The sequence below is a fragment of the Anopheles coluzzii genome, chromosome 3 (assembly GCF_943734685.1).
Source record: "Anopheles coluzzii chromosome 3, AcolN3, whole genome shotgun sequence".
Lineage (NCBI taxonomy): Eukaryota > Metazoa > Arthropoda > Insecta > Diptera > Culicidae > Anopheles > Anopheles coluzzii.
In genome coordinates this window covers 38,546,397-38,560,806 of record NC_064671.1, presented here as the reverse complement: position 1 = coordinate 38,560,806, position 14,410 = coordinate 38,546,397, and the positions used below count along the sequence as shown (strand labels likewise).

The 14,410-nt window shown below is 41.7% G+C and overlaps 1 protein-coding gene across 1 annotated transcript; it reads right to left on the bottom strand.

Moving 5' to 3' along the window:
• Nucleotides 1-1,879: 1,879 nt before the first annotated feature.
• LOC120954832 (tripartite motif-containing protein 45) lies at nucleotides 1,880-12,541 on the bottom strand. Its single transcript, XM_049608782.1, has 7 exons — nucleotides 11,700-12,541; nucleotides 11,318-11,529; nucleotides 10,243-10,403; nucleotides 9,519-9,785; nucleotides 6,463-7,036; nucleotides 4,233-4,762; nucleotides 1,880-4,159 (listed from the first exon to the last, which is right to left on the bottom strand). Exons 1-7 carry the CDS (start codon nucleotides 12,539-12,541, stop codon nucleotides 3,905-3,907), a joined length of 2,841 nt encoding a protein of 946 aa, XP_049464739.1. The 3' UTR covers nucleotides 1,880-3,904.
• Nucleotides 12,542-14,410: the final 1,869 nt, after the last annotated feature.

The window sequence follows — 14,410 nt, the reverse complement described above, 5'->3', positions numbered from 1 at the left end:
AACCGATGTCGGTCAAGGCCTACCTGTACCCACTTGTGGGCTTGGCTTTCAGTGACTTATTGATTCCCCCCCCCCATAGCAGGATAGTCAGTCCTACGTATGGCGGCGCGATCTATTTGGGGATTGAACCCATGACGGGCATGCTGTTAAATCGTACGAGTTGACGACTGTACTACGAGATCGGCAAATCCAATACATACAGCGTGTTAAGTGAACCATTTATTTATCACCTGCTCATGCGATGAAATGGTTTTATCAGCTTGACTTGTGACAACGAGATTTATTGTGTAATCTGTCGCCCTCTCAAGAGTCATCTGTCGCAGGCCAATCATCGATGATATGAATATTACATACCCGCTGCAGTCTCAATATGTTTATGCTAATAGCATCATGCAATATTTGTGACCCAACGTTGCATACACTGTTGCTTGAAGCGTGCACTGCAGCAAGGCTGGTCATCTCTTGTCCGTTTCTTACCCTTCTCCTTCTGTGCGGTTTTCTCAAGGCCCACGATAGCTGTGATTTATCTGCAATCTCCATCGTCAATAACTAATGCACCCAAGAAGAATAACACGTACCACCAGTGAGCAAGACACCGATCATTATCCATGAGAGACGGCTGTTCAGACGCTTCCACAATTGAAAACTGTTGTCGAATAAAATGCAGTAGGCAGTACATCTGCAGAAATCAACTTCCGTTCCGTCAACAGCAGATGTATTGCTGCCGTAAGCCAATATTTGCGCCCGAATCCAGACGTAAATAAATCTTCTGTACCGAAAGCCCTTTAGCTGATTGCACTGAGTGGCGGCCGGGATGTTGGTGATAGCAAAGAGTAAATGGAGGAAAATATCATAATCACAACTCCATCGTCTGTCAGCGGAACGCCTACGTATGCGCATTGCTGCCGAGAGAAACGTTTTGCATCCGGATGCTTTAATGGGTTTACAAGCCTTTCATCGAGCCACAACACCCAATCGAAGGTGGATTGTATGCAATGCAGTGTATTGATCGTTGTATCAGGCTGTAAGCTTGATAAACTTCTGCCTCATTCCTGTAACATTTCAAAAGAGTTCATATTTGAACATATAGTCTGTTATGTGTATGGAAACTGGTGATGCGAATAGATCCGAAAATTGAGCAACTAATTTAGAGAAGCAAATTTAATCGGCTTGTTATAAACAGTGTGGATTGAATTAAACTATACAAATTGAATTAATAGTTATTAACTGAAGCAAATAGCATCTTATAACATCGGTACATAACAAACACATAGAGTGTTTGGTGCACAATTTTTTACAAAATTCACGTGAGCAAAATGTTTCTTTGTTTTATTTTTAACATGTGATTCATTTTTTTTATTTATTTTTATAGAAACTTTGACTCAATTGGCCTCATTCGCCTCTTGTAATCGGTTGATTAATTCTAAGCTTAAAATCTAGCATTATTCTTTTCCTTTAGCATTAAGTTACCTTATAACGGGTAGTATCTTTAGGTCGAACTTTAGGTCGTATGATGAAAATGACAAAAGATGACGATCTCATGTGCGTAAAAGCACTTTACTGAAGTTTAGCTAGACCCATTCTCGAGTATGGATCGATCGTCTAGTGCTCGAACGGCAAGATATAGGAGAATAGATTAGAGACGGTTCAATGGAAATTTTCCCGATACGCGTTATCAAAACTAAACTGGAGAGACCGAAAATAATTGCCTAATTATAACCAACACTTTTTGCTGAATTGAATGAATTTTTTATTTTAATGAATTTTTATTGCAACATTAGTTTGACTGCTTTCAAGAACAGTTTTAAGAATTCACAAATGTTTGGAATATGTACGTTTGTTTTTATACTTGTATGTTATTTGTTGTTTGGTGCTCTCGTTAAGCCATAATGGCGGACGACAAATTTTCTATGATAATAACAATAATAAAAGTTCACCCTCCATTACGTTCGGTAATAAGCAAAATCATACTTCTGTTAGCATACCAACCAGCCCTATCCACTATAATAAACATCCTTCCCGACGAATTGCATTTTCTAATGGAGCCACAAATCATGCGCTCAAAACGACCCTTGGCCCACAACCATGAATTATATGGCTAACAATTCTCCGAAACGGTGAAGGCGGCATAAAATTTCAACCTCCCAAAGGACACAGTAATTTTGTGTCTCGCTCTTATACCTTCGCATTTACGCTCCATGTACTGAGAGGGTTTGAAGGCAATGTTGGATTAATTACACTTCATTAAAACAACGCGAAGGATTGCTTAAAATGGGACAGGAAGAGCATGATAAAAATTCAATCATTAGTACAGAATTTCAAAGCAAAAAAAGAAACGCAACGCAAAATACCAAACCAAGCCAGGAGGCATTTATTTTATTTTGTGTCTCATCGTGTGAGGATAGTAAAAATGAGTGTAAAAAAGGCTTCCTTTTTTATTTACTGCTACGATTGCCTCCAGCAACCCACGATGGAGAGGCGAGAGGATAAAATATTTGATCAATTAGTCGTTGCGTGGAATCTCAATAATTTTTATATCCTGACGTTCCCTTTGGATGGTGCAATGCCACCTTCTGTGCTAACTATTATGTCTAGCAATCAGGTAGTCGGTCAAGAGAATAAAAATATTAAATAAAAATGTATGCAATTAATATTTGACAGACTTGTTTGCATCGAATCAGAATAGTTTTTACGCCTAATCCTAAGTGGAATTCTTTCTGTATGTCATTCTAGATATTTTTAATACCAACAATTTTTTTCTCGTTTTACGGTTGAAATGAAAATAAAGGCATTTTTGTAAAGCGGGTAATCTACCCATTCAATGGCGTATGACTGAAGTAAAATAACAAGTTTTACAGATAAAAAGTTAAAAAAAAAACGCTTTCATGCGAACTTTCAATAAAATTTTAATGTTTGCTATCTGTCATAAAACAATCATGCGAAACATTTTCAACATCCTAGTGATAAAACCTTTCGTTTTACATTTTCCCATTTGCAGAGGTAAATATTAAAACTGTATGTTTACTCTGCTAGCTATAGATGCCAGCTATAGAAGTGCCTGTGTTGTTATCTTAATGCATTTTTTTTCTGAACACTTCATTCCAGACTCGTTTTGCAGTGATTTGTCAATGGTTCGAGGAAAAATCGACTCAAAACCCGTTACAATCAATCATTTATCAACAGCAACTAAATCATTAAACCTTTACTATATCCTCGCGCCGTGCAAACAAAAAAGACTCCACTTCACCTATATACTTCAATTCTCATCAAATACACTTATTTTATTTGCCGGTTTTACTCGGTTATCATTTTTAAATCCATTTTAAGCCCTACGCAAAAAGCGGTGCGCTTGATAGCACTCTCTAAGTACTGACACCATTCTTGTGTGGATAGTTTATTACTCTTTGTTCAAATAATCTATTCCACCGCATTTTGAAAACTGTACGCACCTGAACGAGCAATAATTCATTCCATACGGCGGCAAGCCCTTTTTCCGGAGCTAAATTGCCACACATCATGCTTCCAAAACAAATAAAATTGACGATGGAGAATTTATTGTCACAAGTGTGTTGCATACGAATATATCGAGCCAGTGTCGCATTCTGTACAAGCAACAATTGATGAATGTTTACAAACCGCCGGGCACGTCCATAAAGAATGAGCGCAGATACTTTACTGGTGTGCATGCAGCGTTATGGTGCTGAACGAGATAAGCACTTTTGAACGTTGCCGAGTTGTGTTCGTAGCTTTTTTCCCCTGCTATATTCTGCTCATGCGCCGCCAAGCAAACGACGAAATATTTTACTTCCCCAGCTCATGCCTTGCTTCATCGGTCTTAGTAATACGATTCTCCGTCAGATGGCGCAAGAAATACGCAAACACACTCACACCGCTTTCCGGAAATTTATTCATTGTGCTGCCTTTCCTTCCCAACCGATGCGGTACAGTCGGAGAATTCCTGCAAACTTCCGCAACACGACCAGTGACGCTGCCCGGGATGGCCCTCGTGCCCGTGGCCACAGCCTCGGTAGCCACCTGGCATGATACTTCCGCATGCACAGGTTCCACCCTTGGACCCGCTGCTGGAACAGAACGTACAGCAGTGAAACACGCCGTAGTGTGGTCGAAGTTTGTGGATTCGCAGCACAACCGGACATTCCTAAGCATGCGAAGAAAGTCACATCAATTGTACGCAACACCGGCCATTACTAGCATAGCTGAATCATACATACCTCCAGCAACTTTCCTTCAACGAAAAGCATCAGATGCATTACACCGGGACGCGACGGTACAAACGTCAGCCCATACGACCCGTCCCGATTGTCGGCGATGGTCATCGGTACCGAGTGATCATCGTCGTCCCGAAAGCGTAGATCAGTCTGCACCGTAATGCCACCGTGACCCAGCCGACGACCTTCGTAGTCCCGCACGACAAGCGTCAGCTGGACGCGCTTATGTGCCTTCAGAGTAGCCAGCTCGCCGGCCGAATGCTCGATGCCACTCTGCTGTGGGTCCGCTTTCTGGGTGGTAACGATGCCAAACAGCGGGACGCCGGTCTGCACCCGCACGTTTGGTGCTTCTTCGTCCGCGAGGAATTGCACCGTATCGGTGACGGTGCTGTCGAGCGCTCGGGTCGATTTCAGGCACTGCTCAAACCGCTTCAGCAGTATGCTGACGAAGAGTAAATTTTCCACCTCACTGCCTTGGGTCATCAGCTCCTCAGCAAACTCGATCGCAGCTCGAGAGTTCTGGGAACGCCGCTCTGCCGGGAACAAAGCAAATTTAGAATAAGTAACTCCCATTTTCCCATGTTGCATTTACTTTCAATTGTCAAGAAATGCTTTATCAAAAGTTTTTACACAAACTGGAATAGTCTAGAAGTTATGCATTGCAATTTTTTTAATCCACATCTTAAAGATTATCTGGAGCTTAGTGAACATTTTTTAAACCACATTTTTGTTAATTTAGATAAAGAGAAATCTGTGTCATTCTTATAGAAAGAATAATATTTGTACGATGATAATCTCATGAACATCCATAAAAGTGTGGTATAATATTATTATTATATTATATTATTATATATATTATTATATTATATTATATGCGTATATAAACACCCATTTCCATAATATTTCAGTTTGGCTAATTCTCTAGTTATGAGGAAACTGTTCGTGAAATTTTATGTTGATTAGAGCTATAAGCCCTTAGGATTGCAGAGAATGGAATTACACTATTGTTTATCAACTAGAAATAATGTCCTCCCTCATATTTTTCATTTGATCAGATAAGGCAATGGAATTAACAACTTTATCGCTAGACCAATACATACTGCAGATTTAACATAAAATATATTGCATCGTAGTTTAAATTGTCTGATAAAGGACGTATGAAACATTCTCACAAATTAAAACAATAAAAAACAAAAATGTTTAAGCATACAATAATCAACTGTTAAGTTCTATGTTAATATTCATAGTAAAGATGGTTTTTAAATGGTTACAGAAATTGATTAAAAATATATACTGTGAAATCTCTCTAATATAAATCTTCAAGTGACCTTAAGCTCAAGATATGTAAAATGTTTTCGCAGTCAGTTTCGAATGCAAATGTTATTATTCACCGCAAACAAGATCCACATCGATCGAATATTTAATTTCCATCATCATCACACAATCACAATCAGGAAACTAGCCTTTTAGCTTTGGCCCTACTGAGCTGCTCAAGATTTCATCCTAACGTTGGGCACTGCTCTTGTTATAATCGAAAATTTTACTGAATTTTCTAGCGTATCTTGATATTCTTCATAATTAAATAATTAAATTCTTCATTCTTAAATAGAATAAAAAAACACAAACCGAAAAATGTGGGTATTATACGTAAAAATTACCAAAAAATGTAGCCACACCTCTGCGTAAACCACAACTAAATGCTTAATGCTGCGATGAATTGATTGAAACTTTTTCATCCAACTGCCGAACTTTCTGATGAGACACCAAGAAAAGGAATCCACCTCCGCTCACACGTAAAGTTGCTTCTCAATCTTTCTCTGGTTTACAATTTCTCATATAACTTCTTGCTTGACACTCCAAAAAGGCCCAAATCCGTGTGGCTGCTTAGGGCCTCCAATCGTGTTGATCTGCCACTGGGTTCTTCGCCAATAGGAATTTGAAGTGAACCACTAACTTGTCCCATTACAAAAAAGACAGATTTGAAAGTACTTTCACAGATCCTTCCTTTAATACCAACATTTGAGCGTGGGAAAACTCTAGCAAACCCGGTTCAGCAAACGGGTTGTTTGATTACAATTTCACTATGCGTTACGCTCTATCACTGCACACGTTTTGCTGTATCACATCAGCAATCTCCCGCTGACAGTCTCTAAAACCGGAATTGAGTTGATCTTCAAATTTGAAAATAACTTATCAAGCCCCTGTCTATTTTGCCCCTTTCCTCAGCACTTACCAAGATCCAACTTCTGGGCCATGATCATCTCCATCTTTGCCTGGCGAATGTTACCGATCTGCTCGCTTAGCGTTCGCCGATGCTCCTCGAGCGCCGCCACATACTCGTCCACGAACGCGTCCACCTCCTGCTGCACCGCCTCACAGCGGCTGTTGATTCGAACGGTCAAGTCGTTCAACCTACCCACCGACTGCAATGCATAGTCCTCCAGGGGACGCGTCTGTTCGATGGCACTCCGCACAAATCGTCCGTACACCTTGCCCGCCCGGCTCACCGTCGTGCAGCGATGGTCCCGGTGCAGCAGTGTGCTACACTCACCGCAGATCACCTGGTGGCAAGTGGTGCAGAATAGTTTTAATTGATGTTCCGGATGCATTGGACATTTAATCGAGCGTGGCACCGAGTCGGCCTCCCCCGGGACAGGCAGTGTCCGTCGGGGCCTCGCTTTCATCAGCTCGCTCAAGCCAAGCCGAACGATACAGTGCGAGGCGGTGCCACGTTGTCGCCGGTGTGCTTCCCTGCAAAAGTTGCACAACTTCAGTGCACACGTTTGACAGGATACGGTTGCCGGTTGCTTAAAATCAATGCCATATAACGAAACAGAAATGTGGTTGTTGTTGTTTTTTATCCGCCCGAAATTGTGATTCAAGGGTGAGTGGTCGATGAATCCCAAACAGTGTTTGTGGCGTGAAAATGAAAGTGAAGAAATAGAATTAGTTTTTAACCTTAAACAAGGCACGTAAAAACACTGTTGCGCTCGGTGCGGATGTGTTTGAAAGAAAGTAGTGTCATGTGGGATTTGGTTGGATGAAGGTTATAAAAGGAGGAAAATTAAATCCATTACATTCTATAATATGCAAATCAAAAACAGGGCACAAAAAACGTTGACAAACATCTTGACTGGAAAAACATCGAAACGAAGTGCAAACAATCACGGTATTATGGGGACAGTGTTCCGGTAGAAAATGGTTTCACTGCCAATGACCCCTTTTCAATCAAACTGGATATACATTTAAATGATGATGAACGATTAGTGGTTCAGAAAATGAAAAAAGCTCAAACGTTGTAATTTTTCAGTGAAAATGAAACAATTGTTTAATTTTAATGTTCATTCTTTCTTCGCATTATTTTAAGTTGTTGTAACTGATATATAGATCTGTATAATAACTGATAGTATATATCAAACGAACTCAGATTTCAATTGTTAACCCGTGAAGCGACAAGTCGTTAGTGGAAGATTAGCATAGGAAACAAAAGTATCCGGGCTCACTTGATCGCTCTCTCGATCGGTGAACACCAAAATAAGCGGACGTGTTTTGAAACTCTACGCTACATAATAACGATAAAAATTGTTAAAAATCCAGAGGTTGTTATTCCTTAGGAGCCGCAACAATAACTTATTACAAAACTTATGCAGTTTTTATTTAGAAAAACTCTAATTCATACATTTCATTTTACTGTGAAATACTGCTTAGATGATGCAAATTTCAAATCTGGAGAGGAAAAATATCAAACATAAAACCAACTACGTGTAAGAAGGTACTCCTGAGTTTTTCTCGTGAGCTCTTACTTGAATGTACTAAGTAATTGGTGCTGACATATGAAACGAAATCCAACAAATGTTCCTTAATGGCATTTTGGAACCGTTTCTTTTGAATAATATAATCCTTATATAGCATTATGAGAGCTGTCCTTAGTTTGGACTAAAATATCAATTTTTTTTTCTGGCATGCATCCGAAACTTTGAAAGATTGAAACGAAGGCATCGGATCGTCTTGTATTGTCACTTTGGTGATCCATTTTACTTCAAACCAAGAATAATGGCAAAAGTAATTTTTGTGACTAAAACAAGCAAGGAATAAATGTAAAACGTATCCTAACAACACATATGCTGTAGTATATTATATTCAAGTACATCAAGGTATGTAATTTTTGCTGGAGTAGAACTTTGTTAAACGCGCAAATTTTTTTTGGCAAATTCCAAGAATTATCAGTTGCAAAAAAAAATGCTTCTAGCTCAAATTATACAAATGATGTTGCATTTGAAAAAAGTAAATGAAACCAAACATATTTAAATACATTATTCATTCTCTCCGAAAAACGTAATATTCGACACATGCGAATATCCGTGTTAAGTGATTGTCTTAGGAACACAAAAATCGCGTATCTAAAAAAAAGACCATGAACAACAAACTACTTTTTACAATACCAGACGGACTCGATTTCCATCCAGACCATCTTACGATGCTCAAACTTTTGTTAAAATCACTGATAGGTTAGTTAGTTGATAAGTTTATGGTACTATGCTATTGCATTGTGTTAAAAACAATAAATTCCAGGTAGCGGGTTGCATATTATTAATGTTTTTGAAAAACCTATGAGAAAATTCCTGAAATATGATCTTCTTCTTCTTCTTTGGCTCAACAACCGATGTCGGTCAAGGCCTGCCTGCCTGTACCCACTTGTGGGCTTGGCTTTCAGTGACTAATTGATTCCCCCCCCCATAGCAGGATAGTCAGTCCTACGTATGGCGGCGCGGTCTATTTGGGGATTGAACCCATGACGGGCATGTTGTTAAGTCGTACGAGTTGACGACTGTACTACGAGACCGGCCCAATGGAAATATGATAATAAATAATAATATTAAACATTCAACACAATATCATTCCTCGACTTTTGAATGCATTATTTTAAACCATTTTCGAAAACTGAATGTTGCTAGAACGTAGAACCGCAAATCACCATTTGCTTTCCAATCATCTACATCATTTTTACAAAAAAAAAATCTAAGATGATCAACAAAACCAAAAGCACTCGAATACCAAAGATTGCTACTTCACAGTAATCTACATTATACATTGAATGATAAATGAAAAAACTTTGGGCCACTCTCCAATCCAATCCGATGAATTTCCGTCCCATGTTTGCTTTCCATACCGTGCCCTTTCATTCGCTCACCATGGGACCAAACAAAACCTGATATGCTTTTTCCCGCCCAGAAATATGGCTCGCTCACTCTGCCCACTTGCCACCATTCAGTGTGATGTATGTCTTACCGTAACTTCTTCAGAACATAGCTCGCACATTGCAAAAGCGATTGATGATGGTGCACAGTTTGTGGGCGAACCGTGCCGCGAAGAGCCCGGCGACGACGAATGCTGCGAAACGATGTTCTCGATTTTCCTTGCCAGCACAAAGTGCTGCGGCAGCTGGCCAATACCGCCCGGTCCAGCCGGTAGCTCCGTTGGATGATTACAGGTGGGGCACACGAGAACTTTTTCCCTGTCACCATATATTACCCTAGCCTTAACTTTGTCTCTGCACTGTAAAAAAAGGACAGGAAAGTGGAATGAAAATGCACACGCTGATCGTTCTTCAGTATTCACCCACTATCTTGATTTCATACGATTATATTCACTTTTGAAGGATGCGCCTGATAACGATGACACCTGCTTGGTGCATTCTTTTTATAAATATGTACACCGAAATGCGTATCATCTTTACACGACGGCTACGACGGCCACGCTGCAAAAAAGTAGCACCAATCGTGAGCGTTTCACACGAGCTTTTTACCCCTAATATTTGTGCTAATCCTCTGTCCAGCATGGAAGTTACCGTTACTCAACCATGTAAACACATTTTAGGAGTAGTTCAATATTGATGATTACTTTTGGTACTACACTCCTTTAAAAGTGTTATTGATTTACTGCCACTGCAATAGCATGCAGTTAAAGAAAAAGGGGTTGCTACCGTTCAATGACAATGACGAGCATACTTTACCTTGTCAGACTTTATCGGCGATCGCAAACAGTTCTGCTCCCGGAAGTTTTGAAAGGAGGCACGCAGCTGATCGAAACGTGACTCGCCGATGGTGCCCAACGTGCCAGAAACATTATCATTTACCGCTTTGCCATTACCTGTATCCTGATCGCCTGCTTGAGCTGATGGTTGACGAAGCAGAGAAAGGGATAAACTCATGTTAATTGTTTTTTGTTCACTATATCCTATCAAAAGCACCATGAACATCTGTAGCTCGAACGTGTTTGATAGATAGTAATTTTGATTGTAGTTTATGACAGAAATTCAAATTTTATTACTACAGTTCATACTAAGCGTTTGCTACTTGTCTTTTAAAAAAAATCTCATCAACTGTTGATAACTTGATAGCGTGCGAAATTCGAAGGATAGTATTTAAATTGATTCAGCCACATAAGAATTCGTGTAAAAAATACAAAATAAATTAATTCACTTTGCATCGCACAATTGAAAACGAGTAACCGAAAATATGTCTACAATTTGAACAAATCTAAGACATCTAATTGAAAAAAATGTGATAGAAAACTGAAACTTTTTTGTTATATGACATATAACACAAATTTAACAAACGATGTAAATTTGATAATTTTTCCTAAACAAAAAAGTAAAAAAAATAAAAACTATATTGCTCACAAAAATAAGACCAATCTTATTGTTAAACTTTTCTAAAACACACATCTCCCACTACTTTAATACTCCTTAAAACGAATCGAGAATTCAGCACTTTTTAGGGTAACTAAATGTAGCTTAAGAACCTTTAATGTGAGGTATAATGCCCAGGATTTCGTTTGTTTAGTTGCTACAAATAGCCCTACCAAATACCCACACAACAACGTTGCGACTCCGTGACCAGACAAGTGAGCGACCGAAGCCATACAAAGGAAAACACAAAACGTGCCCCACATGTGGCCCCAATAAATCTTTGCTTATCGAGGTCGTACACCAACAGGCAAACTGATATGCACTGGACAACAACCAAACACACTTAAATACACATACACACACAAATACTCACTGACCAATGAGGCTCACAACTTACGGTCCCAATCGAAGCTGGCATTTTCGTTGACGCGCTGCCAGAACTGGGCACTGTCCTGACCGTGCGTGACCGTCGCGGCAACCCGCTCCAAGCACGCCCGACAAAACGTGTGCAGACAATCTAGCACACGTGGTTCGCGTAACAGCTTCTGGCATAGCCCGCACAGGAACCGGTCGGGTAGAAAGTCGGTCGGGAAGTGGTCGTAGATTGTGCTACCAATCGGTAATGTAATATCCACACCAACCGGGATTGTTTGTTGAGCGGCAGTGAAGCAAAAACGAAAAAGACAAAACGTTGTAGTTGGACACGTCCCGATGTGTGACTAAAACGGCGAGCTTCACTAGTAAACGACCACCACGATCCACGCTTTCCAGGTACTTACGATATCTCGTCAAATTTATGTTGTGCCCTTCGGGGCAGCTGACCACTGACCGATACCCGCGAACTAACCGAGCCCCGTGATCCATCGACATCCTCCGGCCGTACAGTGTCGGACGGTATCATCATCAGCATCATCCTCAGCGAGCCGGCCGGTGTGCCTGCTGGACCGGGACACACTTCGTCACTGTGCGGAAGTGGCTCCGGATGCTGCTCGAAGGCGAGTTGCTTATCCATCTCCGATTGATTGCTGTACGCTGAATTGCGCCGCAGGCTACTCTTTCGCGGACATTCCTCCCCAGTACTGGCGTCCGGCGAGAGCAGGTATTCGCCGGCGGGAATGGATCGTCTAGTGCGGCCCACCCGCTCTACCACGTTGCGGACACCCAGTTGCTCCGGGGTTAGATTGAAAGTTAATTTCCCACTGCCTTTCGGCAATGATTCAAGTGTAGTACCTGTGCCAACAGTGCCGGTCTCATTCGTTAGCACAACGACGGACGCCTCGACGTGCTCTTCCTGCAGCCGGACGTAGCGTTGCAGCGGATCGGGCCCTTCGGTCACGGCTGTGCTGGGCATTGGCGGTCTGGGTGACGCAGGACGACCCTTGACCGATGGTGCCCGGTGGTCATTGCAATCACTCTCCTCACCGTCGGAATCCTCGCTCTCCCATGGAGCATGCACCGTGACGGCTGCCTCCATCCGCAGTCGTCCGCTGGAGCAGCGTGCTCTCGGGGATTTTCGTCGCTCGTCCACCGGCTCCCCGTCCGTGGTTGTCGTCGAGTCAGCATGGTCGTGTAGGAGCGATTGGTGGCACCAGCTCGGGACATTCGATGTTTCATGATCCATTAGCACTTTTCAATTCGGCAATGTTACGAAGGTGCGGGTGGACGGGTGTGTCCATCGAGCACAATGCACACACGAAACCGTTTACCGATAAAAGCCACACTAAAAACGAACCACACGGACGGACATCCACCGGTAGCGATCAACATTAGCGAACTGAAGTGCAGTGTAGGGCTCAGCGGTACCATAAAAACACACAACAGACAATACGCTGATAATTCAATTAGTTCTACCACGTACCACACGCTTTGCACGGTCAAATGCTTTGCTAGTATAAAACGGCGGTAAATGGTACGCATTCAAGTAGATTTGGTACGGCAGTTTGCTTTTTAAGCAAATTGCCATAGATTTAAAAAGATTCAAATTGAGACGCCAGGCAAGGTTGAATCTCTGTTGATCTAATAATAACAGTATTTACTTTAAGCAACAGATGAAACCGGAACCAATTATTATTAAAACTATAATAAATATGTAATGTAATGTTATGCTTCAAACTACTGACAGCTTCAAACTCTGGACACCCATCATGTTTTTTATTGGATTTCTTCATATCTAATCCCTGGCTATACCGCTTTTTATTTTTATAGTCAGTTCCCGAGCTATGCGGTTCTCTACTCATGCGGATTATAATCTTATATCACGTATAGTAAATAAGGTTGTAATTTATTGTCTGTAGCTCTTAGTCCAATCGGAATATAAAATAAAAAAGTTAGACTGTCACATGTTCCACAGGGTACTTCATTTAGTCCTGCACTATTCATTTTATGCGTGAAAGAATGTGTCAACGTTCTACCGTTTAATGGGCATCTTCTATCGCAGACAACCAGTTTTTCTTACTTACTTACTTACTTATCCGGCACTACAACCGCTTTGCGGTCTTGGCCTACCTCAGGAGTGTCCGAAACCGCTCACGGTCTCGCGCCTTCGTCTGCCAGTCCGTTATCCCGGCCTTAATGGCGGCCGCCTCCACGCCATCTTGCCACCTCAATTTGAGCATACCACGCCTCCTCTGTTCTTGTGGACGGCCTAAAAAGACTTTACGGGCTGGGTGGTCCGTTTCCATGCGTACAACATGGTCAGCCCACTGGAGCCTGGCGAGCTTGATACGCTGCACGACCAATGATGTCTATATCATCAGCGTATGCCAGGATCTGGGTTGACTTATAGAAGATGGTTCCCGTAGTCTCCACCCTCAAGTCGCGGATGGCCCTCTCTAGCGCCAAGTTGTATAGGAGACAGGCAAGCCCGTCCCGCTGGCGCAGACCCTTGGTGGTAGCAAAAGGTCCTGAGAGTTTTCCATCCACCCTCAACTGGCAAGTGACGTTGGTCATAGTCATTCTAACTAGCCTTATCAGTTTGGCCGCAAAAGAGCTCATAGCGTCGTACAGTTTTACTCTGGCTATGCTATCATATGCAACTTTGAAGTCAATGAAGAGAGAGTATATGTCTTCCCCAAGATCTGCCGCATGATGAAGATCTGATCAGTGGTTCCCGCTTGGCAAAGAGTAACTCATTTTGATGCCTCTCGCTACCCCTGGCCTTAGTTTTAAAGGAATCATGCGACACACTCGCACTCCACTACCCCATCCCATGGAAAAACGCTCCCACCATCGAGGTGTTGACCAAAATTTCGCTATGTGCATGAGACACACACTCGCACTCCTCCAGCCCTCCACAGCTGAACGCTCCCACCGTTGCGAAGTTTGCGAGAATTTTTGCTCTGAGCGTGAGATCCTGAAGCACCAGAGATGACACTATGTGTAAAGACGATCATAATTCGGTATGGTCAAAATGCGTCGATTGTCGTTTCATTTATCTGGTAATGATGTATTCACTTCATCAAAATTTTAAACGTTCACAACTAGACTGATA